A 24,451-nucleotide genomic window follows, 5' to 3' on the forward strand; every position below is an offset into this window, starting at 1 on the left:
TAAATTAAAAGCAGCTGATTGTGCCTGGAGCTTATTACCTGGGATAAAGTAGCCACAATAATGTAATAGTTCTTTAAGATAAAGAAAATCTAACTAGAAGGAGAAGAAGAACCTATCCCAAATGTGTGTCAGTGGGACTAGTGTAAGGCAGAAAGGTTTAAGTAAGTGAGTTTAACTTGAAAAAGACAAATAAAGAGACAAGGCTGGTGCATAGATCAGAAAGTTTTGTATAAAAAGTTTGAAACATGATCTGCAATACAGGCAGATCAGCAAAGAAAAAGAAAGCAAAAGAAAGAGAAAAAATTTGTCTTCCCATACTAATAAATAAAAGTGTTATCAAGCACTTTGGGAAGCGAAGTTGTTTACAGGAAGCTGTGCCTGAGAACCAAACACTTCTAGCCTATGCTGAAAATGCTTGCTAGTGTTGTGCTGCCTCATGGGTAACATGTATAGTATAAAAACCCATTTAGTGCAATAGCTCGTGGTTCAGAGAAGCTGTCTGATCCAAAAATTAAGTACGCCTGTGTGCTGTAAATTACCCAATAAAGTCTCCTTGTAAGTAACCCCCCCTGCTGGAATCCCAAAACACAAGTGGGGCTAGAGCGCCTCACCCAGTATCAAACCCTGCTGTTAAAAGCCATGAAAGCAGGTATGAAGAAGTCAGTTAATATGACCAAAGTGTCTAAAGTGCTGCAAGGTGCCACCGAGGCCCCAGAGCGTACTTGGAGCATCTTTCAAATGCCTATCGCCAGTACACCCCCCTCGACCCAGAAGCCCAAGAAGACATAAACGAAAAAAGAAAAGAAGAAGACCCGGCAGAGGCAGAAGATTCTTAAAAAAAAGAACCAGTGTGCCCAGTGTGGACAAGATGGACATTAGTGGCATGAATGCCCAAATAAAATAAATCAAATACACAAAGGAAAAAAACAAAGGGGCCAGAATGGGCGAAGAGGGAGACAGCTTGAGAGGGGCCGTGATATTGACTGAGAGGGGCCGTGACATTGACTTCATAATTGACACTGGAGCAGCATCAAAAGCAAGCAAACGTTAGCCTTAAACAAGAAGTCCAAACACTGAGCAAAGTTCTTCAAGCCCAGCGCCGCTTTGTCTTAAAAAAATAAGCCATTCCCATCACAGAAGCTCATCCTTTCCAACCAAGAGTTAAAGTATGAGTTAAAGAGGGAAAAATAACCCTTTGACTCCCAGATGGAAAGAACTCAGAACTGTCATACTTTCCACCCCCGCAGCTATGAAAGCAGCTAGAATTAAACCCTGGATACATTGGACACGAGTCAAGAGAGCGAGAGGGGGAAAGTAGACCATAAACAGAAATCCTGAAAATCCTTTAAAAATCATTCTGAAAAAGCAGTAAGAAGACTCAGGCTAGACCTTACTGTAGACACACCGGGAAACTGTCCCCCTGCGTACGGTCAGACCTGCAACTGGAGAATTGAAGAAGGGGACTAGACCCTACTGCAGCTTGCCAGGTGAATAGCTGCCCAGCGTACGGTCAGATCCCAAAGAAGATCAAACATGCGTGTTGTAGTGTTAGTAGTGCTGCATTGTGTTTCCTTAATAAGGTGCAAAAAGGGGGGTCTGCCCCTGGAAGGAGAAGTTTGTCCCAGTGATTTGCTGATAATTACTGGCTTCACCTGGCTAACATCATGAAAATAAAACATTTTTGTTTGCCAAGAGGTATACCTGCAAACAGGCTTATTAGCTCTTGCTTAATACCTGTCTGTAGACATCCTGAGAAAATTCAAAAAGATACCATGTTAAAAGTTTATGGTGTAAGTTTAACTTATTCCCAAAATGCTAATTGGGGCGTGGTTGCAAAGATCCTACCCCCTACAGAGTTCACTCTACGCACCCCCATCATTGCTGAAACAAATGCTACGTGTGCACAAATGCTTAATTGTCAAAAATTTTTCCAGAAAATATAAAGCTATCCCTGGCCCCCTTCCACTGTAATAAAATTCAAAACATATCTTTTAATGATGCCCACATACTTTTGCCTCATGGATGGTTTTAGACATGTAATTCCCGCACTTGGTCATTCATTCCTGCCAACTTGTCTGATAACCACCCATGTTGCCTCAGCCGCCAATTGAACTGGTGCCAATCCTTCCCCTGTAGCCCGAGAAAATCCGTCAACGGCAGCCTCGAGCACTCCAACTAACTAAAAATTGTAATAGTCATGTGCAGTTATATTCTGACTCAGAAAAATTGGCCTTAGCAATGTCACTAGTTGGGGTTCCAGGTTTAGCCTTGGCTAATGGTCTAAAGAACAACTGGTTAGCTTGCAGCTTAGCCAAAAGCATAAATGCCACCTCACGAGCATTGTCATTGTTAAATAAAGAGTTGCGTGATCTAAGAGGTGCAGTTCTAGAAAATAGAGCTGGTATAGATTACCTCTTCCTTCTTCATCATTTAAGTTGTGAGACACACCAAAAGCTCTGTTGTTTTAACTTAACTAATAATGGCAATGCTGTAGATGAACAGATCAACAAGCTGCACAATATAGTAGCTAACAAAACAATAAGACAAAACAATTAGCTCAATTAGTTAACCCCTTGGCTTCCAGATCTTAGCTGGCTTGAAAGCATTGTTCATCCTAATTCTACCAGTATTGTTCATAAAAGTTCTGTTATGTCTCTGCGTTCCTTGTCTTATGCGCTGTTTAACCAATCTGTTTTATGTCTCAGCTAGTAAAACTGCTGCCCTCTATGCTCTAATAGCCCAACAAGAGGCTAAGTAATATGTATGTCACAAAAAGCTTTGTATGGTTATCAGAAATGCTATAATTGTAATGAAATTATGCATTTAAGGGGGGAATGTAGCAGCCATATCAGGGGTCAGACTAAGTAGCCTCATGCAGTCTCATGCTTCATGTTCTTGCTGAGCTCTTTCTCCCTTGAATATATTGTTGTAAGCTGACGAGACACAGGAATTCCTTATCTTGTCAAAGGTCATACAATTGTATATCTTGTTCTCTGCTGTTCTCTTCTGTTCTCTCCTTATCATGGCTACCCTATAACCCAGTTCTTGTATTATAAACAATGGTGCTAGGAGGAAAAATGTTGAGGATTGCAACCCCATGCGGGAGGGAGAGGAGGAGCCATTTCATATATGTCACAATGTCTATAAAACCAATGTGCTAATGTAAATCGGGGCTTCTGGCTCTTTGGAAACGATTCCAGCCTTAAGCCCGCGCGTTAAATAAAGAATCTCTTTTTCCTTCACTCCGTGGTCTCTCTGACTCTGGGTTCTGCAACATCTATATTTTTTTTTACCTTGCTCTGTATATTCTGGGGGAAGGCCAGTTTATAACAGTGTTCTAGTTTAAATGAATCAAAATATGGGTAAAATAGCAATTTGTTCTGGAGATAAGTACACAAGGGATGGCAGAGGCTGGGCGGGTAGCTGGGCCACTAGCCAGCTGATGAAAGCAGCATGCTGAGATTTGGCTCTGGCTCAGCCGCTAGGTCTGTCCGTTCAGTCTCCTCTTGTCCTTCCCCCAGGGCTGCCCGGCAGGCTGTGGGCTTCCCTTCGACCTGTTCACGTGATATCATGGGGAAGCTGCAGAGCAAAGTCAGCGACCGCTCCTCCCCCGGAAACAGGTAAGGGGAGGGAGGGGTGAGGTGGGGCAACGCCTCTCGCCCATCCAGACAGTGGTTTTTTATCTCATGAGAAGCCTGTGGGGTAGCAGTGCCTTGCCAAGAGACCCGCTGCTGAGCCCCAGCCCGGGGAGAGCCCCTGCTCTGCTTGCGTCAAGGGGACATCCAGGGCACGATGGGCTGAACAGCCAGAAATTTATTAAAGCACATCACGGCTGTGGGAGAGACAGACGAAACTGTGTCTCACCCCCAGAAAGAAACAAGGTGCTTTTATACAGACTGAAAGTTGGAGAACAAAGAAAACACACTGCGCATGCTCAAGAGCTAATTTAGCTCAGCAACAGTCTTATCAGCACAGCTGCATTCTTATCTTCAGGGATGTGCTACTTTGGTGGATAGGAATTTCCTGTATACAGGGAGCAAGTTACAATTACCTTTTCATGGTCAGACACATAAACATTCTCTCAGTCCCATCAGGTACCTCGCCTGAACCAAACTACTTACAAGGCCTACCTTCACACTTGCAGAGGGTCCCAAGTTCTGTTCTGTTCCGTTCCCAGGGGGTAAGGGTGGGTGGGAAATTTATTTAAATATTTATTGGATGCCTTTCAGGGTAGAAGCCCTCCCATGGCGGCTTACACAACAAAATATATAAAAAAGTTAAAATATTAAAAGTGATAAAACAATTTTATTAATTAATTTATTAAATGTATTAATCGCCCATCTGGCTGGCCACCCAGCCTCTCTGGGCGATGTACAACAATAGAACAGTTTAAAACAATAAAATTCTGCATTAAAAATATATTTCTAAAAATATCCTAACCCACCCCAAATACCTGCCTGAACCACCACGTTTTCGATGCGTGGCGGAAGCTCATTAAAGAGGGGGCATGGTGGAGTTCCCTAGGGAGGGAGTTCCACAGAGTGGGGGCTACCACAGCGAAGGCCCTGTCCCTCGTCCTCACCAGCCTAGCTGTCCTGGCTGATGGGAGAGAAAGAAGGCCACCCGAGGCTGATCTTGTTAAGCGGCCTGTCTGGTGTTGCTGGAGGTGCTCCTTGAGGTAGGCTGGGCCAGAACCGTATAGGGCTTTAAAGGTCAAAACCAACACCTTGAATTTGGCCCGGAAAACAACTGGTAACCAGTGCAACTCCTTCAGCACTGGAGTGATGTGATCTCGCCGGCGGCTGCCTTTAATCAGGCGAGCCACCGCGTTCTGTACCAGCTGCAGCTTCCGAACCGTCTTCAAGGGTAACCCCACGTAGAGCGCATTACAGTAGTCTAAATGCGAGGAGACCAGGGCATGTACTACCGATGGGAGCAGATGGGAAGGTAGGGGCGCAGCCACCTTATCAGATGGAGTTGGTACAGCGCTGTCTGGCTCACAGCTGGCACCTGAGCCTCCATGGACAGCTGGGAGTCCAAAATGACCCCCAGGCTGTGGCCCTGGCCTTTCAAGGGTAGCCGTACCCCATTCAATACCAGGTCAACATCCCCCAACCTCCTCTTGTCTCCCAGCAAAAGTACCTCGGTCTTGTCAGGGTTCAGCTTCAGCTTATTCCTCCCCATCCAGCCACTAAATGTCTCCAGACATTTGGACAGGGATTCTATGGCCAACCCTGGTGAAGATTTGAACGAGAGGTAGAGCTGCGTGTCATCCGCATATTGATGACACCGCACCCCAAACCTCCTGATGATAGCCCCCAGCGGCTTCACATAGATGTTAAATAGCATCGGGGAGAGGATGGAACCCTGTGGCACCCCACAAGTGAGTGGCCACAGGTCCGAAACCTCCTCTCCCAGTGCTACCCTCTGGTACCTGCCGGAGAGGAAGGACCGGAACCACCGCAATACGGTGTCTCCAATGCCCAACCCCTCCAGGCGGTCCAGGAGGATACCGTGGTCAATGGTATCAAAAGCCACTGAGAGGTCGAGGAGATCAAGGAAGGAGCATTCGCCACTATCCAGAGCCCTCCTCATATCATCCACCAAGATGACTAAGGCCTTTCTGTCCCTTGCCCAAGCCTGAAGCCCGACTGAAATGGATCTAGATAATCTGCTTCTTCCAAGTGTGCCTTCAACTGCATCGCCAGCAATAAAAACAACAATAAAAGCCAACAATAAAGCCAGCAGCAATGTTAACAGCAACAATAGCAGTCTTATCAAGATAAGGCAATGGTAAAATAATATGTTTTCAAGGCCTTCTTAAAAGTCTGCAATGATGGAGCATGGTGGTCCTCCGATGGCAGCTTTTTCCAAAGGTGTGGGGCCAGTGCAGAGAAGGCCCTCTCACCTGACTGCTCTCCGGGGTGGGCAAATAAGAAGGGCCTCTCTTTCTGATCTTAAAGTGCAGGCAGGCTGATATGGGTGAAGGCGGTCCTTCAAGTCACTTGGTGCCAAACCGTTTAAGGCTTTAAAGGTCAAAACCATGCCCATTTCAGTCGGGCTTCAGGCCTGGGCATGGGACAGAAACGGCCTTGGTCGCCTTGGTAGATGATATGAGGAGGGCTCTGGATAGGGGTGAATGCTCCCTCCTTGTTCTCCTCGACCTCTCAGCGGCTTTCGATACCATTGACCACGGTATCCTCCTGGACCGCCTGGAGGGGTTGGGCATTGCGCACCGTATTGCGGTGGTTCCGGTCCTTCCTCTCCGGCAGGTACCAGAGGGTAGCACTGGGAGAGGAGGTTTCGGACCCGTGGCCACTTACTTGTGGGGTGCCACAGGGTTCCATCCTCTCCCCGATGCTATTTAACATCTATGTGAAGCCGCTGGGGGCTATCATCAGGAGGTTTGGGGTGCAGTGTCATCAATATGCGGATGACACGCAGCTCTACCTCTCGTTTAAATCTTCACCAAGGTTGGCCGTAGAATCCCTGTCCAAATGTCTGGAGACGGTGAGTGGCTGGATGGGGAGGAATAAGCTGAAGCTGAACCCTGACAAGACCGAGGTACTTTTGGTGGGAGACAAGAGGAGGCTGGGGGATGTTGACCTGATATTGAATGGGGTACGGCTACCCTTGAAAGACCAGGTCTGCAGCCTGGGGGTCATTTTGGACTCCCAGCTGTCCATGGAGGCTCAGGTGTCAGCTGTGAGCCGGACAGTGCTGTATCAACTCCATCTGATATGGCGGCTGCGCCCCTTCCTTCCCGACCATCTGCTCCCATCAGTAGTACATGCCCTGGTCTCTCGTTTAGACTACTGTAATGCGCTCTACGTGGGGTTACCCTTGAAGACGGTTCGGAAACTGCAGCTGGTACAGAACGCGGCGGCTCACCTGATTAAAGGCAGCCGCCGGCGAGATCACATCACTCCAGTGCTGAAGGAGTTGCACTGGTTACCAGTTGTTTTCCGGGCCAAATTCAAGGTGTTGGTTTTGACCTTTAAAACCCTATATGGTTCTGGCCCAGCCTATCTTAAGGAGTGCCTCCAGCAGCACCAGACAGGCCACTTAACAAGATCAGCCTCGGATGGCCTTCTCTCTGTCCCATCAGCCAGGACAGCTAGACTGGTGGGGACGAGGGAGAGGGCCTTTTCTGTGGTGGCCCCCACTCTGTGGAACTCCCTCCCTAGGGACCTCCATCATGCTCCCTCTTTAATGAGCTTCCGTCATGCATTAAAAACGTTGTTCAGCAGGCATTTGGGGTGGGTTAGGGTATTTTAGAAAATGTTTTTATTGTAGAATTTTATTGTTTTAAACTGTTTTTATTGTATGTTGTACATCGCCCAGAGTGGCTGGGTGACCAGCCAGATGGGCGATTAATAAATTTAATAATAAATAAATAAATAAATACCAGCTCTTTGAATTGGGCTCGGAAACACACCAGTAACCAGTGCAGCTGGCACAGTATAGGCATTATGTGATCGAATCGTCTTGCCCCAACCAGCACCATTGGCTGGCTGCATTCTGTATAAGCTGGAGTTTCTGAACTGTCTTCAAAGGCAGCCGCACATATACCACATTATGGTAGTCCAGGCTGGATGTCACTAGTGCATGGATAACTGAGGCAAGGTCCGTCCTCTCCAGATAGGGCCACAGTTGGCGTACCAGCCTAAGTTGGTAAGCGCTCCTGGACGCCGCGGCCACCTGCGCTTCTCCCAGACTTGGTATTTCGGGGGGGTGCAGCCCCATCTAAGACCAGCTGTGAACCTCCATCCAAAGTAGGTGGTTTCCCAACCCACAGCACCTCTGTCCTGTCTGGATTACATTTCAGTTTGTTCACCCTCATCCATCCCAAACAGCCTCCACGCGCAGGCTCAAGAGTTCCACAGCCTCCCTGGGATGTGCAGATGGAAACGAGAGGCAGAGCTGAGTATCATCCGCATGCTGATCACATTTCAGCCCAAACCTCGTGATGAGCTCCCCCAGCAGTTTCACGTAGATTTTAAAAAGCATGGGGGACAAGATAGAACCTTGTGACTAATGGCCGTGGGGTGGAACTGAAGCCCCCCAGCACCACCTTCTGAGACCGCTCCTCCAGAAAGGACCGGAACTACTTTAAAACTGTGTTTCCCAAGCCCAGTCCAGGTAAATGATCCAGAAGGATAACATGGTCGATGGTATCGAAAGCCACTGAGTGGTCCAGAAGAACCAACAGGGTTGCACTTCCCCCATCCATTCCCTGGCATAAGTCATCAGCCAGGGGAACCAAGGCTGTTTCTGTCCCATAACCAGGCCTGAAACCTGATTGGAATGGATCTAAATAAACAGTTTCATCCAGAATGGCTTGGAGTTGTGAGGCCACCACACGCTCCAGCACCTGCCTAAGAATGGCAAATTTGACACAGGGCGGTAATTATCTGGAACGATAGGATCTAAATATGGTTTCTTTAGCAAGGGCCTCACCACAGCTTGTGGAAGCAGTGGAACTATGGAACCGTTTCCAGGTACTTGAGGATGAGACTGGTGGACAGCTTGCAGAGGAAGAAGTACAGGGGACCCTGCATGAGAGTGAGCAAGAGGCTGAAGGTCAAGCAGAGGCGATGAAACCAAGGCTTACAACACCAAGAAGAGAAGAGTAGTAGTAGTGGGAGACTCCTTGCTGTGTGGGATCAAGACCCAAGTATGTTGCGAAGACCCGTGGACTCGCCAGGTATGCTGTATCCCGGGGGGACGGATTAGAGATGTGACTGAAAGGTTGCCTGCACTCATAAAGCCCACTGACAGGTATCCCTTTCTTCTCATCCATGTGGGAACAAACGATACTGCCAAGCAGAGCTATGAAGAAATCACGTCAGACTTCGAAGCTTTGGGAAGGAAACTCAAGAACTTTGGGGCCCAGATAATTTTCTCATCCATCCCTCCAGTAGTTAGAAGAGGGATAGAAAGGGAACGAAAAATACTCCGAGTGAATGACTGGCTACGAAGGTGTTGCTGGTGCAAGAGATTTGGATTCTGGGACCACAGACTATACTTCCTGGAAGATGGGCTGTTGGCAAGGGACGGGTTGCACCTCACATAGGGATGTCAGAGAATTTCTCCACAAATCTCGGGGAGGCCGAATGCCAGTGCATTCGGCCCCCCGAAATTGGTGGAGAAACGGTCTCCCCCCCCCGGATGGGACTTACCTTGTGCGAATGTCCCTGGCGGCGGCGGTGGTTTGGCGGCAGCGGCCGGTCTTCCGACCGGCTGCCGCCGCTGCCATTTCCAAGTTAAAAAACAAAAAACGTGATAGGCTACGTAAAGATTTACATAGCCTATCACGGCTAGATTTTTAAAAAACACCGTGATAGGCTACGTAAATGTTTACGTAGCCTATCACGGCTGACTGCAGGGATGCAAACGGCGGCGGCTACGGCCGCCGCCATTTGCGTCCCGGCAGGACAGGATTCGCGGCGAGAGGGACAGGGCGCCTCCCCCCCAGCCAGAATTTCGGGGGGGAGGGACGGGGTGCCTCCCCCCCAGCCAGAATTTTGGGGGGGAGGGACGGGGCGCCTCCCCCCTGGCCAGAATTTCGGGGGGAGGGATGGAGCGCCTCCCCCTCACCGCGAATCAACTTTCGGGTTCAGGTAAGGGACTTTCGTACATCCCTAAGTCCTCACAAAGGCTGAGAAGAATGTGTTTGGCCAGAGCATGAAGAACTTCATCAGAAGGGCTTTAAACTGAATCCTACAGGGAAGGGAGACGTAAAGTTGGGGTAACAGTGGACGAAGGCTCATGCGCCGCAACAGAGAGAACAGCTCTAATAGCTCCCAATAATAGTCTTCAGAAACATGTAGGAAGAAAGCCAGACTATAAAGCACATGGTCTTCGATGTCTATACACTAATGCCCAGAAAACGGGAAACAAACAGAACGAACTTGAACTCCTAATGCGGGAGGGAAATTATGACTTGATAGGTATAACTGAGACTTGGTGGGATGACTCCCATGACTAGAATACAGCAATTGAAGGATACAACTTGTTCAAAATGAACAGGAGAAACAGAAAGGGAGGTGGAGTTGCACTATATGTGAAAAATACGTATCTCTGTACAGAAATACAGGAGAATGAGCTTGGTAGTGTCAAGGGCTCCTTGGAGGCCTCTCTCAGTCTAATCCAGTAGCCAAGTCCAGACACAGACAAAGGGGATTCCTTTCAAAGCTTTATTCTTCTTTTACAACTTAACAACTCTACCGTTTGCAACTAGATCTGAGCAGCACAGTACCTATGCCCTAAGTTGGAACAGTTGGTCCCCGTTTGAAAGGGAATTACTGGCAGACCCCTGACCTTAAGGACTAGGGAGAGTCCCTCCCCTTTTCCCTTGGATCTTCTGGGCGCAGCCGTTGTTTGCGTGCCAACCGGGCACGCCTCCTTTCTGCGCCCTCCATTTGGCGCCACTCTCTGCGTCGGCGTCGCGCGTCCACCAAGTCTGCTATCTGCGCTCTGTCACTCCCTGGTCTATCTAAGCTAGGAATGCTGGTGGGAGGAATCTCTGTCAGCTGTTGGCCCTGGGAAAGAGGAGCGCGCTCCTCTCCCAGGAGCGACGGCTCTTCCTCAGAATCGGAACTACTCTGGGATTCTATGGGCTCAGTGTCCACCCTGACAGGTAGCCCCATTGGGAGCATCTGGGCTAAAATAAATGGAGCAAAGAATAAAAGGAGCCTGGTGGTCGGAGTCTACTACCGGCCACCCAATCAAGGAAAAGACGAGGATGAAACTTTTGAAAAGCAAATAGCCAATGTTTCAAGGAAGCATGATGTAGTAGTAATGGGGGACTTCAATTTCCCCAATATTTGTTGGGAGACAAATTCTGCAAAACACGGCCCCTCCAAGAGATTCCTGACTTGTGTTGTGGATAACTTCCTCCTAGAGAAAGTAGAGGAAGGAACTAGAGGATTGGCTATCCTTGACTTGATCCTAACCAACAGAGATGACTTAGTGGATAAAATAGCAGTTACGGGAACTCTGGGGGGAAACGACCATGTTATACTTGAGTTCTTAGTTCTAAACGAAGCAAAAGCTGAGTGTAGCCAAACCCGTAACCTGGATTTTAGGAAAGCCACTTTTAATAAACTCAGAACAATGATAAGTAAGGCCCCATCATGGCAAGCAACTCTAACAAGAAAAGGAGTCCAAGATGGGTGGGAGTTTATAAAAAAGGAAATTCTCAAAGCAAAATTACAAACAATTCCAACAAGAAAAAAAGGCGAAAGACAGAAGAAGCCAATGTGGCTTCACAAAAAGCTTAGAGATGACCTGAAAATGAAAAGGACACACATAGGAAGTAGAAGGAAGGCCAAGCAACAAAGGAAGAGTACGGGCAGGTAGCACAGAATTGCAGGAATGGCGTCAGGAGGCTAAAGATGAGAACAAGCTGAGCTTATCGAGGGAAGCTAAAAGCAACAAAAAGGCTTTCTTCAGATATGTGCATAGTAAAAAGAGGAAAGAAATAATGGTTCAGCTATTAAATAAGGATGGCAAAACGATAACAGATGACAAAGAAAAGGCAATTCCTACTTGGGCTCAGTCTTCTCCCGATAGAGGGTCTATGAACTCCCTGGCAAAGGCGAAGTACAGGCCGAAGGGGCAGGATTGCAGCTTGAGATCACTAGGGATATGGTCAACGAAAACCTAATTACTCTGAATGAGTTCAAGCTCCCGGGCCAGATGAACTGCATCCTAGAGTAATAAAGGAACTGGCAGAAGAGCTCTCAGAACCACTGTCCATTATCTTTGAGAAATCATGGAGGATGGGTGAAGTGCCGGATGACTGGAGGAGGGCTAATGTTGTCCCTATCTTCAAAAAGGGTAAAAAGGAGGAACCTGGGAACTACAGACCAGTCAGTCTGACATCAATCCCTGGGACAATTCCGGAGCAGATGATAAAGCAATCCATCTGTAAGCACCTTGAAAAGAATGCAGTGATGACTCGAAGCCATCATGGATTTGTCAAGAACAAATCCTGCCAGACGATTCTGATATTTGGATCAGGTCACCTCTCTTGTGGACTGTGGGAATGCTGTGGACATAATATACCTTGACTTCAGCAAAGCTTTCGACAAAGTGCCCCATGATATCCTGATGAGCGAACTAGCTCAAAGTGGGCTAGATGAAACAACGATCCGGTGGATCCACAGCTGGCTACAGAATCGGACTCCAAGAGTGCTGATCAATGGGATCTTCTCAAACTAGGGAGAGCTAACAAGCGGGGTACCGCAGGGCTCAGTCCTGGGCCCAGTGGTCTTCAACATTTGTATTAATGACTTGGAGGAGGAGGTGCAGGGAATGCTGATCAGATGTGCGGATGACACAAAATTGGGCGGGATAGCTAATAGCCTGGAAGACAGAAACAAAATTCAAAGTGCTCTTGATAGGCTGGAATGCTGGGCAGAAAACAACAGAATGAAATTTAGTATTTGGATTCCTGCATTGAGCAGGGGGTTGGACTCGATGGCCTTGTAGGCCCCTTCTAACCCTACTATTCTATGATTCTATATCCAGCCCAGCTCTGGCAGATTTCACTAGCCAGGATGGGTCAGGATCGAAAGAGCAAGTAATAGGCCTTAGTCCTCCAAGCAGTTTGTCCACATCCTCAGGTTGCACAAGCCAAAAGGTATCCGTAACATGACTAGATGGTGCACCAGCCCCATCCATATCAGACTCTGTCAGAACAGTGGCATCCAAGTCAGCACGAATACGGGTGATTTTATCTGCAAAGTGTCTGGCAGATTGTTCGCAGTGGACCTTTGAGGGTTTGGGTTCTTGTGTTCCAAGTCCTACACCCAAGAGGCCTTTAACCACACGCAAGAGCTCTGCTAGACATGAGCAGATGCAATGGAGAGGAAAGGCGCCTCTTTCTCCCTCTGCCACCTGAGACCCCAAATTGCTGCAGAGGAGATAATTCTGGGTGAGATTCATCAGCTTCATATACTTTTAGTGAAGGTTTCTTAATTGAAAAATGAAAAAGCAGCAAAAGGAGGACCTGATAGAAGTATATAAAGTTCAAAAGAACGTGGACTGATAACACGAGAACTTTTTTCTCATAACTCGAGAACTTTGGGGCAACCACCGGAATTGATTGGCAAGTCGGTTCATGATGCAGAAGGGGGGGGGGGGCTGTCTCCTCGTTCCACAGGAATTAATTTCTGGAGTTGAGTGCCACAAGACGTGGAGTGGCCACCAACTTTGATGGGAGGAAGAAAGGCCCACAGCCAGAAGTAGCTATTAGCCACGTCAGCCCAATGGAAGCTCCAGTGGCAGAGGCGCCCTGCATCTGAGTGCCAGGAGCTGCAGACCAGGCCTTGAGTCTGGCTGCTGCCTTCATGGCTTGTTTGTGGGCTGCATGGAGAACACAGGGACTGCCCTGCAGGGTCAGGCCAAAGGCCCGTCTCGCCCAGTATCCTGTCCCCACAGTGGCTGACCAGCTGCCTGTGGGAAACCCACGAGCAGCACATGAGCGCAGTTTTTAGCACCCTCCTGCCCATGTTCCTTAGCAACCGGTGTGCCTAGGCATTCTGCCTCTGACAATGGAGGTAGCATAGAGCCATCTTGACTAGCAGCCATCGATAGCCTCCTCCTCCTCCTCCTCCTCCTCCAGGAATTTGCCACATCCCCTTTTAAAGCCATCCGAACTGGTGGCCATCACAACATCTTGTGGTAGCAAATTGGACTCGATGGCCTTGTAGGCCCCTTCCAACCCTACTATTCTATGAAATGGCATAGTTTAACTATGCAGTGTGTGAAAAAGTCCTTCTTTTTGTCTGTCATTTTGTCTGATCCAGTTTATGTGGCTGCTCTATTCTTAATTTAGGGCCTTGCAGTGAGACACACCAATTTCGTACAGTATGTCCTAGTAGGTGTGTGCTTGGGTTTTTGTTCCATTCCACTATTCCATTTGAGTTATATATTGATTAAAATCGCATGTTTTTGTTAACGTATGTCTTTCTGTCTTCTAGGGTTTTTTGGTACAGCTTGGAGTGGGAGATGGTGCTGATTTGTGTGTTTGCCTCTTGGCAGCTGCCTTTTTATTTTCCCATAATGCCCTGGAACAGCATCAGGGAAAATAAAATGGCCTGAGGCTGTCTGGAGGCAACTACTTAGCTCAGCTGGAGGGTGCTGGATGATGAGCAAATCCCTTCCAGCCTGAATGAGTGACGGATGAGTGTTCATTTTAGGATGAACAAAGGTTTACCCCTTATTCCTCTAGATGTTGCTATACTTTAATTCCCATCAGCCCCAGCCAGTGAGGGATGATGGGAGTTCATCAACATCTGGAGGGGGACAACTGGTTCCCCAGCCTGGTTAAGCAGATCTATTTTTCATTTTTTACCAACTGAATGCCAGCTGCTTGCTGTTGTGGAAAAAACCTGGGTGCTGGTAGGTGGGGTGCAGGGATACCCTTTTGCCCAGACTTGGGGCTCGGGGCCTCATGCTGACCCTCCCGCCATTCCTTTTCCTTTCTGCTTGGCAGGCCCAACAGATCTGAAGAAGCCGAGTGCCCTCCCACCAAGGCAGTTCCGCAGTACAGCCCAGCTCACCGCGACACTGTGTCTTCTGTGACTTCCCTCGCACCTGATCTGTGTGTGTCGGGTGGAAAAGACAAGGCAGGTGGAGCAGTGGCCTTGCTCGGCCAGCGCACTGGCCTGCCCCCACAGAGCTGTGCTGCGAAGCTCTTGGGCTCACCCCAACCACCACAAATGCCCGCTGGTTTGAGGCCGGAGGAGCTGCCGTCTGTCCCTCAGGGAGTGGCAGCTTCCTGAGAGCGCTCGGGGGCCCTATTGGAGAGAGAGGGCTCCATGGTAGCCCTTACTGGTATTAAAGTGGGCTCGTTGCCACTCTCATGGCTGATGGCAGCGTGTTGGCCTTTCATTAAAGAGGTACAAGGACAGAGTGACACCCCTCCCTGCATCACCAAGTCATGGATTTAAGGAGCCGGTTTTAAGGGCAGGTGATGGAGGTGAATCCCTGGGGCAGGGGACAGGACATGGTGGGGCTGTCCTGGGGGGGTGCAAGTCACAAGCTACTTAGCTATCCACTCAGCAGCTGGAAGAAATACTGCACAGACTTTGCTTCATCTGAAAAGCTGGAGCAACGCACGCCTTCACGGCCAGCTCTGTGTGTTAATGTCAGATCTTTCATTTTGTTTTGCTTGTGTTATCTGTAGGAAGTTTTCAGTGCATGTTCAACAAATGGTGTGTGTGTGTGTGTGTGTGTGTGTGTGTGTGTGGGGCAGGTGGGGGCGGGGGGGGATCAGATGCAGACATGTATATATTTTTGGTCTTGTGTGACATTGTGCATCAAAGTCATGAAATGGGCTACAAAAAAGGTGAACAAAATGGGAGGGGCAACGATGGTCCTCACTCGGGCCCCGTTTTCCATTTTAGTACCATAGAGGTAGAAAAGGATGGAGTCACAAACCATCTTGGTCTTCGTGGCCACTTTCAGATTAAAATTAAACTGCTTTTCCACTGTCACTTTGTGAAGGTTTGAGGCCTACAGAGGCAAAGGGAAAAAGGGTCAGGTGTAGAAGCCTGGGATTGTTTTGTTGAGAGCAGGTATCCTTGAGAGGAAGAGTTTCATTTCCCCAGTTAAGTTTCATTTCTTCGGGTTTGAAGCCGTGCTTTCAGTTTTGCGGGGGGAGGGTATAGAGAGAGAGTGAGAGGCAGTAAGAGTGGAGTCAGAGCAGGGCGAGCAGGAAGAACCAGCCTGGAGAAGTCGAAGTACAGCTGGGGCAAAGGAACTTGCATTTTGCAACTTTTATTTTCTCTTAAGACTTTTTGTATCACTCAGCTCTATTGGGTAAATACCTTTAGTTGTGATTTACTTGATTTCATTTACCAGTGAACTTTTGTGGTTAAACCCTGTGTCTAGAGTGTCAGTCACCCCACGCCTATAGCCTAAATCCCACATTATTGGGAAGGGGAAGGTAAAAGAAGGAAGGTGGGACTCTTGAGGCAAGAGACCCATAAGGATTTGCTCAGGGGGTCCAGGTCATAAGAGAAACACTTCTGCTGCAAAGTTTATGGTAGTGGTGGGGGCTTTTCCAAAAGAGATGCACCCATAGAGAATTGTGCCTGGTAGCAACGTTCAATTTCTAGTAGAAATGAAAGCTGTGTACTGTTGCAGAACCCAGAGTCAGAGAGACCACGGAGTGAAGGAAAAAGAGATTCTTTAACGCGCGGGCTTAAGGCTGGAATCATTTCCAAAGAGCCAGAAGCCCCGAAATACATCAGCACATTGTTTTTATAGACATTGTGACACATAGGAAACGGCTCCTCCTCCCCCTCCCGCGTGGGGTTGCAGTCCTCAACATTTCTTCTCTTAGCACCATTGTTTTTAATACAAGAACTGGGTTATAGGGTAGCCATGATAAGGAGAGAACAGCAGAGAACAAGATATACAATTGTATGACCTTTGACAAGATAAGGAATTCCTGTGTCTCGTCAGCTTACAACAATATATTCAAGGGAGAAAGAGCTCAGTGAGAACATGAAGCATGAGACTGCATGAGGCTACTTAGTCTGACCCACGATATGGCTGCTACAGTACCAGTCTAGTCTTTTTAGTGTCCATATGTAATAGTGGAAGTTCAGTTTTTGTGTCAGTCTGGTCTCTGTATTGGTGGAGGTTTCCTGGTTTTCCATCAAACTACAGTTCTCATTATTCTTTGGATGGAAGCAATTTTTGCCATTATACCAGTTTGTGTAAAGCTATTTGTCTGAAAGTTCAAGGAGTGCCACCTCCCATGTCCTCCAGTCCCAAGGTTCTGTGCCCCTGCATTAAGATGTACAGAGGAGGCACTTCTCTGTGTACCGTCACTGTGAGAAGCACACTGTGAGAAGCACACTGTGCGTCTACAACAGACAGGGCCTTCTCTGTGGTAGCACCCCGACCTTGGAATTCCCTTCCTAGGAACATACAATTGGCAAAGACGTTGCTTTTTAAGGTATCCAATTACAAAGTCTCTTTTTGCTCAGGCATTTTACAGTTTAAATGTGTTTTTGCACTTTTTAAGTGATTTCTTTATTTGCTGGTTGAATAGTTCTCACCCTCTTCTTTTGTATGTTGTACATAGAGAGCCAGTGGGTGCAGTGGTTCAAATGCTAGGGGATCTGGGTTCTAGTCCCCCCTCAGCCATGAAGCTCGCTGGGTGACTTTGGGCCAGTCACTGCCTCTCAGCCTCACCCATCTGCATGAGCTGTTTGCCCCAGTGCCGCTTCGAAGGGAAGTTCTTTGCGACAGAGGATGCAGTCGCCGCATCGCAGCCCCGTTGTGGTTTTCACAGGGGAATCCAGGTTTTCTCAGAGTCCCTTTGCTGTGGATCTCCCGCCTGCTTCGGGCTCCCTGCAGGGGACTGAGCTGTCTGCCCCCCTTGGACTGACCTCGCAGCGCCTTTTCTCCCCTCCCCGTTCCTGGTAGCCTGGGGCGGGGAAGAGCAGAGGGTCTACCGGGAAGTAACTCATTGCCTTCTGTCCCACGTCCCTATCGAGCTTTTGGGAGTGGAGACATGCAGCTGCAAAGGAATGCAGCTGAAACCGCGGGACGCCTGTGGATTCGAAGCCGTGCAGCTGGGGAGGGGCGGGTGCTGGGCGGATGATTCTCATAGCCGTGTGCTCAGAAGCACTTCACTGAGCCTGTGTGTGTGTGTGTGGGGGGGGGGGTGCTGTTGGCCGGGCAGTTAATACACTATGGCTACTCACTCTTTCCTCCTCCCCAGCTCCGTCCCCTATGCTCACAGCGCCGGTTCAGTCTCCCGAGGCAGCCGCTGCCTGTTTGCTTGCCCACCTCAGAAGCGTGTGTGCGGGGTTTGTCCCGAATGTCTGCTCGCAAGCAAGTCCTGCGTGCTAGTCGTGCACCCTCCTCCCCACCTCGGTGTGTGTGTGGGGTGTGCGTGTGCAGGGTTTGTTATGAACGTCTACTTGTAAGCAAGTCCTGCTTCGCTGAACATACTCCCAAGGACAGCCAAGCAGTGGCAACATGTCATCGGCTTGGGAAGTCTGAGTTAACCCTCCCATCTACTGCCCCAGCTGTTAATTCACAGGGCTCATATTGCGCAGCTCCTGTGGAGCGAACAAGAAATCGGTGCTGCCAAGGAAATATCCAAGGCAGGTTAGGTTGAACAGTCAGAAATGTATTAAATCACATCATGGCCGTGGGAGAGAGACGAAACTGTGTCTCTCCCCCCAAAAGAAAACAGGATGCATTTATACAGACAAAGTTGGAGAACAAAGAAAAACACATTACGCGTGCTCAGAAACCAATGAGTACTCAGCACAGTCTTATCAGCACAGCGGCCTTCTTATCTTTAGGGATGAGTTACTTCGGTGGAAAGGAATGTCTTGCTTATGAGCAAGCTACAACTACCTTCTCATGGTCTCTCTCTCTCTCTCTCTCTCTCTCTCTCTCCCCCTCTCTCCCCCCCCCCCCCCCAAATCAGGCACCTTGCCTGAACCAAGCTACTTACTAGGCCTGGCCAGGCCTGCTTTCACAATCCCCCCTTTGAGCCTGTCAGGCTCATCATCTATGCTTGTATTGTTATCAGTTGTTCAATCTCTTCACCTCTCTCTTTGTCTTCTTTTCACATTTCCCTTTGCATTCTACTGGCCATCTGGTGCAGTTCAGCTTTATGTATAGTTCTAGTAAGCAATTTGATACAACAGTTAATCAAAGCAATGATCACATGGAACAAAACAATACAACAATTCTGCTTATTACATGGCACACCTTGCTAGGTGGCCTCTTCTGGTCGGTGTCGGTAATGGGGTTTAATTATTTTAGTCTGATCTAGTGGGATTGGGATCATTGGTGTGCCTCTCTGGGCATGGACTGGCGCATGGCTGCAGATCCAGCAGCTGGATACATTCAAGTCTAGTTGAATCTGGTTCACCACTTTCAGGAAAGTGTTCTCTGCTTTCATGCAACTGCAGATGTCAAGAAGGAGCAGGATGCAGGTGGGCCACATCATGAGACCGCACCTCTGGTGGCTGCCAAGGCCACTCTTTCTCCACTAACAGGAGCTGGGCTCGCTGCTGGGCTTATGCGCACCTCGCCAGCAAGTGCTTGGCTCACCACTGGTCAGGAGGAGGCCAAAGTGCCCAGAGTCTAAGAAGATCTCACACGGTAGCAGGCAAAAGGGCAACAAGCCCGCATCACGATGGCAACCAGAGATGTTCTTCTCTTCCTGGTCCAAAATGACTCAGAGGGCTGATGAAGTCTGTGTTAGGGCACATCCAGCATTGTCTGGTTCTGGGGCACGTCGTCCCCAGGGGGCAGTGCTTTCTTGCTGTGGGATGCGGGGATCCAGGCAGTCTGTCTTTGCAGCTTCGTGGCAGTGTGGATGGTCAACAGCACCTGATGGGGTTTGTTCCAGTGAGGCTCAAGGGGAGCCTCACGTCCTCTGATGGACTTCGATGTAGACTCAGTCTGTAGGCAACAGGTTGTGACACTGTATCATAGGCATGTCTGGAAGCACTTCTTAACCTGTGACTGGAAAGCCTTGGGAGTAGTTCGACACGGTCTCATCACTTAAGTGCAAGTTTGTAAGATGTTTTTAATAGGTGCTGAAGATGGGAGTCTCATGGGTCTCCTTAGAAGGATCTCATGGGCACTGAGTCTAGTCTGTCGGTGCAAAGTGGCACACATGCTCAGCAGGGCCTAAGTTGGAGCATCGTACCATTTAAGTCCAGTTTAGCACAGATGTAGGCTAATTTGTTCTTTAAGACTCCATTCTCTTTTTCTTTTTTTCTACCAGCTCTGCCAGCTGGGGATGGTAGGGGCACTGGAAACGCTGTTGACTTTGCAGAGCTTTGTACACACAACCACTAATACATATTTAAAAGAACAACATTACTTCATCTGAATGAAATCTATTTGTATGTTAAAAGAAAGCTTACATATCTCTTAACTTTCTTTGGGGCTGGTTATCTGAGCAGATGGTGCACGTTCTTTCTCTCAGACGAGAACAGATAACAGGCTAATTCACTCAGTAGAGCAAGTCTCACTAAGTTAGAAAACTATCAGAAAGTGCACACACTGCTGGCCCCCCTTCACCAAGGCCTTTCTCTTTTGGTAGTAGTGTATGTTTTTCACGGTACCGAAAAAAGCATTCCTTATCACTTAGAAGGTACACAGTGTGAAGAGCAATTACGGTGCATTCTTTTAGCTTCTGTTAGTAGCAAATAACATGACGATCACACTATGTGAATACAGCTATGAGAACAAACTCTAAAATTATGAAAATTGCCAACTTTCTAGTAAATCAGCGTACTTGTGCTATTGCTTACTGCATTATTACTGTATATGATTCTGGGCAAATTCACACCTGACTGCTTGCCATTCTTCTAAAACGAAATCTAATACATTCTCCCCTTAAATCTCACAGATTCTATATGCAGTTGTTTATTAAACAATTAAAACAAATCATACATCATTAAGCTTGCTAGGCTACATACAAAGCAAAAAGACGAAGCGAGAAAATAACAAGAACTAATATAACAAGGGGATAAGACACAATACAGAGGATTTCTAATCTACTGTTACTTCAGTGTACAAATATACCTCACCAGTAGCTTTCAATAAAAGTTTACACTTGCCTAGACCACTTTAAAATCTCATTCTTGTCTCGACAGCATCATTCTAGCACATGCGGCATCTCTCAACAAAGTAGGGCTGGAAGGGGCCTACGAGGCCATCGGGTCCAACCCCCTGCTCAATGCAGGAATCCAAGTCAGGGCCTCCCTGACAGGTGGCTTTCCAGCCTCGTCTTTTGAAGTAACACTTACTGGTACACACAGAAGGTTGAGCTTGAGCTACAATACATGTTCAAACACATTAGCTAATACATGACCAGACAGACGATCCTCAGCCAACACTCACTCTCTGTTGCCAGGCACACACAGTCATTGCATCTTGATTTGTACATGGGAGAAGCTGCTGCTGTAGCTTTCAGGTGGCATATTGGACAATCTGTCCAGCAGGCTCAAGGGACAGGCATTTGATGACTAAGAGGAGTAAAAAGCTCACACTCTCATGTGGCAGAAACAATAGGCACAAATACAGATATAAAGACATTTTCTCTAAAAGCAAAAACAAAGTTACTGAGTACATTGAACACGTTATTCTCATTTATGCAACTTGCTTGATCTAAATTTCATCCCAGAGTGCAGGACACGGAATCATGGGCTCAAGTGACAGGAAGCCAGATTCCGGCGGAACGTCAGGAAAAACTTCCTGACTGTTAGAGCAATGTGACAATGGAACCCATTACCCAGGGAGGCGGTGGGCTCTCCCATGCTGGAGGCATTCAAGACGAGGCTGGACAGCCATCTCTCTGTCAGGGATGCCCTGACTTGGATTCCTGCATTGAGCAGCGGGTTGGACTCGATGGCCATGTAGGCCCCTTCCAACCCTACTATTCTATGATTCTATGAAATCATTGTGGCACCTTCACCTCTTAGTGGAATGACTCAATCGATTCTACCCTCCTGAACCTCTTAGTGGAATGACTACAAAGTGGGGAAGAAGGACCGTGGGCGCTACCAGGAGACCATCTGGGGAGCGCCACAAATGTTCCGTGGACTGAGAACAACCAGCCAGTCTCCACTTTTCTTTTTCAACATTTGAGCCTGATTTGGGAGTTGTGCAACATGGGAGACTGGTTTATTGCTGAAAGGAATGAAGCAGTAGCCCTAGAGAGGGCAAAAAGTTCTGCTACTTGCGCAGAAGGACGGTTAGGCAAAATAATTTGTTTTGTTACACTATGGGAAGAACAGACAGCATATCTCTTCAGCATTTCTTTGACAAAACCCGTCTACAAAATACAGACAATCTACATTAGTCAGTGGCTCATCTGAAAAGTCTGGATGTGGCTTTGCCAGGTGCTCAGCCACTTCTGAAAAACCCTAAGGGATACCCTCAGCAGCATGAGGCAGCAAAGAAGCAGGATTTAGAGTGGAACAACATTGCACTGTGACGTGACTGCTAGAGAGAAGCAAAATGTCATCCCTGAAGAGGCGTGATTGAGATCGTTGCAGTTTTGTTTTAAGTAGAAGAGCTGCTACTGAGTGGGGTACGCAAATAGTTGAAGGAGAATTTAACACTTTTCAGAGGCTTGGACAAGGAGGGCAGCAGCTGGAGAATCAAGGATAGCAACATATGTTACTAGTCAGTTCTTATCTCTATGCTTTTAGGTAAACATACTAAGAGCATACTAAGAGCATAAGATTCCCCCCCCCCCATAACAGAAGAGAGTAAATGGAATAATTGGGAAGCCCAACTTGTTTTAGAGCAGTGCTTGTTTTGGAACAGTGGATGCAGATTCAGCTTCAGAAGACCAGGGAAGCAGCTCAGGAATATCTGAATATACTCTGTCAGGGAACAAAGATAGCGCAACCAAGTTTGCACAAAATGTCTCTGGTCAATAGAAAGAAACGGGCGTTGATGAAGCTACAACCCTCTCGGCTGTCTTTGAAGTTCTGGAGAGGAAGGTGAAGCGGCTCGGAGGTGTGAAGTGTTTCCATCGGCTGGCCAGGCCAGCGGGGAGACTTATTTTTCTAATGCTCAACTTGGCTTTAGAAAAGTGGCAGCAATGATAGAATGTTTTTCAAAAATGTCTTTAGATGATCCGTTTACAATTGATTTTTTTTAGCCTAATCGGTTTTCTGCAGACAAATTTCAGGAATTATTCCTTGGTGTCTGATGCACGCTTGGTCTAAAGTATTACGGTCAGCTGGTTCTTGGTTTGGCCAGTTTGCTTGTTCCTTTAATCTAGTGCGCACTTCGTGGGGCAAAATGTGGGAAGACTTATTTTTCTAATGCTCAACTCGGCTACAAAAAAAGTGGCAGCAATGATAGAACATTTTTCTAATGTGCTCTTGGTCTTTCAGTTTGTCTTAGGAGTCCTTAAGACTCCGCTCCCCGGGACTTAGTTGACCTTTTTAACGTCTCAACATACCAGTCAAAGAATGCATTCTCATTGACCCTGTGACACCTTGGAACCCCGAGATTTGAAGGCTCAGTTTAAATGCACAATTCTGTCCAAATCAAAGGTCCCAACCAAGGGCGTCATTGGTGGAGGGCCCACCTGGGCATGGGCACCTGATGTTTTTTGAGCTCTGCCCTGGATCTTTGGGCTGCCCTAACCGCCATTTTTTTTACATTTTCCCATAGACTTGGATTGGAAAACAAAAACGGCCATAACCTTTTTAGTGTGTATGACAAATACATGAAATTTGGAGGCTTGGTAGCCCCCATAGAGCTGATTGAATAGGCCAAATTTCAGGCAGTTAGGTCCAGTGGCTTTTGTGCTAGTAGCAGGTAAAGTTTGCTATTTTCAAGAAAATGTGTCAGAGCAAAGAGCTATATTTTTGTTGTGCTTCCATATACATGCATGAAATTTGGGGACCTGGCAGGCCCTATGAAGCTGACTGAACCTACCAGATTTCAGACAGGTCAAGTGGCTTTTGCGCTAGCCATGCATAAAGTTTCCTTTTCTCAAAGTCTAAAACAAAAAGTAAAAACTGTCAAGCCATCCAGGGGATTAGGGATTCTAATCAGAAGTTGTTTAAGGTGACCATTAGGAGGTCACTCTCCCTAATCTCTGGTGTAGGTTTTTTCTGAGGTGCAAAAACACTCTCTCCCCCTACTTTTCTGCTCTTACATGCCCACTGTTGGGAGCTTGCCTGCAATGAAATTTTGAAGAGGGAGCTGGAAGGGAAGAAAAAGCTCCATGTGAAATATTGGTATTTCACACAGCATCTGATTTTACCTCCCCAAACTGGAACCTTTGGATTCTGCAGACGTTTAGTAGCTTCAGTACAGCCAAGGATCCAGTCAGCCTCCACAAACTTCTTTCTCCCCCTCCACTTTAATTTCTCCTAAATAGCTGTAGGACTCAAATAATCCCAAAGGGAGTGTTAGGACAACGTGACGTCATGATCGAGAAACTGCTGGGGCTTTTAAATAGGTTCTACAGTTTTTAAAAAGCTAGAAAAAGCCCTCAGCCACCTTACCTCATAAAGTTCATTTAAGTACTGCAATCCTTACAAACCCTCCACAGCCTCCTAAATTCCTCTGAACCTCTCTGAAAGGAGCCACTTGGCTTAGGGAATTCTCTACCCCCACCCCACCCCATGCACATTTCCAGTCACCTTCCTTCCTTCCTCCCTCCCTCCCTCTCTCTCTCTCTCCTTTATTCCACCCAGAGCATATCTTGGGGAATTCTTAAGGAAACTTCTCTTCGGCAGGCAAAAGAAGTTCTGAACTGGATTTGACTTTATACAAACAGACAAGAGGGTTGGTTTTTCTCCTTCTTCTCAGTCAAGTCTTTGGGAAGAGTGGGTTGACATGGCTGCAGAGAAACAAATCTGGGGCTGTTTTGTTTGTCAGCTGCCATCACCCAGCAATAGGAAGGGCTGCA

General features: G+C 47.6%; 1 protein-coding gene across 29 annotated transcripts in view; it reads left to right on the forward strand.

The window, feature by feature from the left end:
- Positions 1–24,451, forward strand: part of WDR31 (WD repeat domain 31) — an 89,996-nt gene that overhangs the window by 9,194 nt on the left and 56,351 nt on the right. For 16 of the 29 annotated variants that reach the window (XR_014786229.1, XR_014786230.1, XM_084823562.1 and 13 more), the window contains exon 1: positions 3,282–3,620. Coding sequence is in view for 21 of the 29 variants with exons in the window: in XM_084823562.1 (XP_084679688.1) it covers positions 3,454–3,620 (167 nt within the window). In the remaining 8 variants the exon portion in view is untranslated. Of the gene's footprint in view, positions 1–3,281; positions 3,621–14,506; positions 15,835–24,451 lie in introns of those variants that run through there. The other 13 variants (XM_084823575.1, XM_084823580.1, XM_084823586.1 and 10 more) reach the window with 5 other exon arrangements.

This window comes from Heloderma suspectum, chromosome 17 (genome assembly GCF_057233095.1).
Source record: "Heloderma suspectum isolate Gila_16-S chromosome 17, 16-S_ref, whole genome shotgun sequence".
NCBI classification, from domain to species: Eukaryota; Metazoa; Chordata; class Lepidosauria; order Squamata; family Helodermatidae; genus Heloderma; species Heloderma suspectum.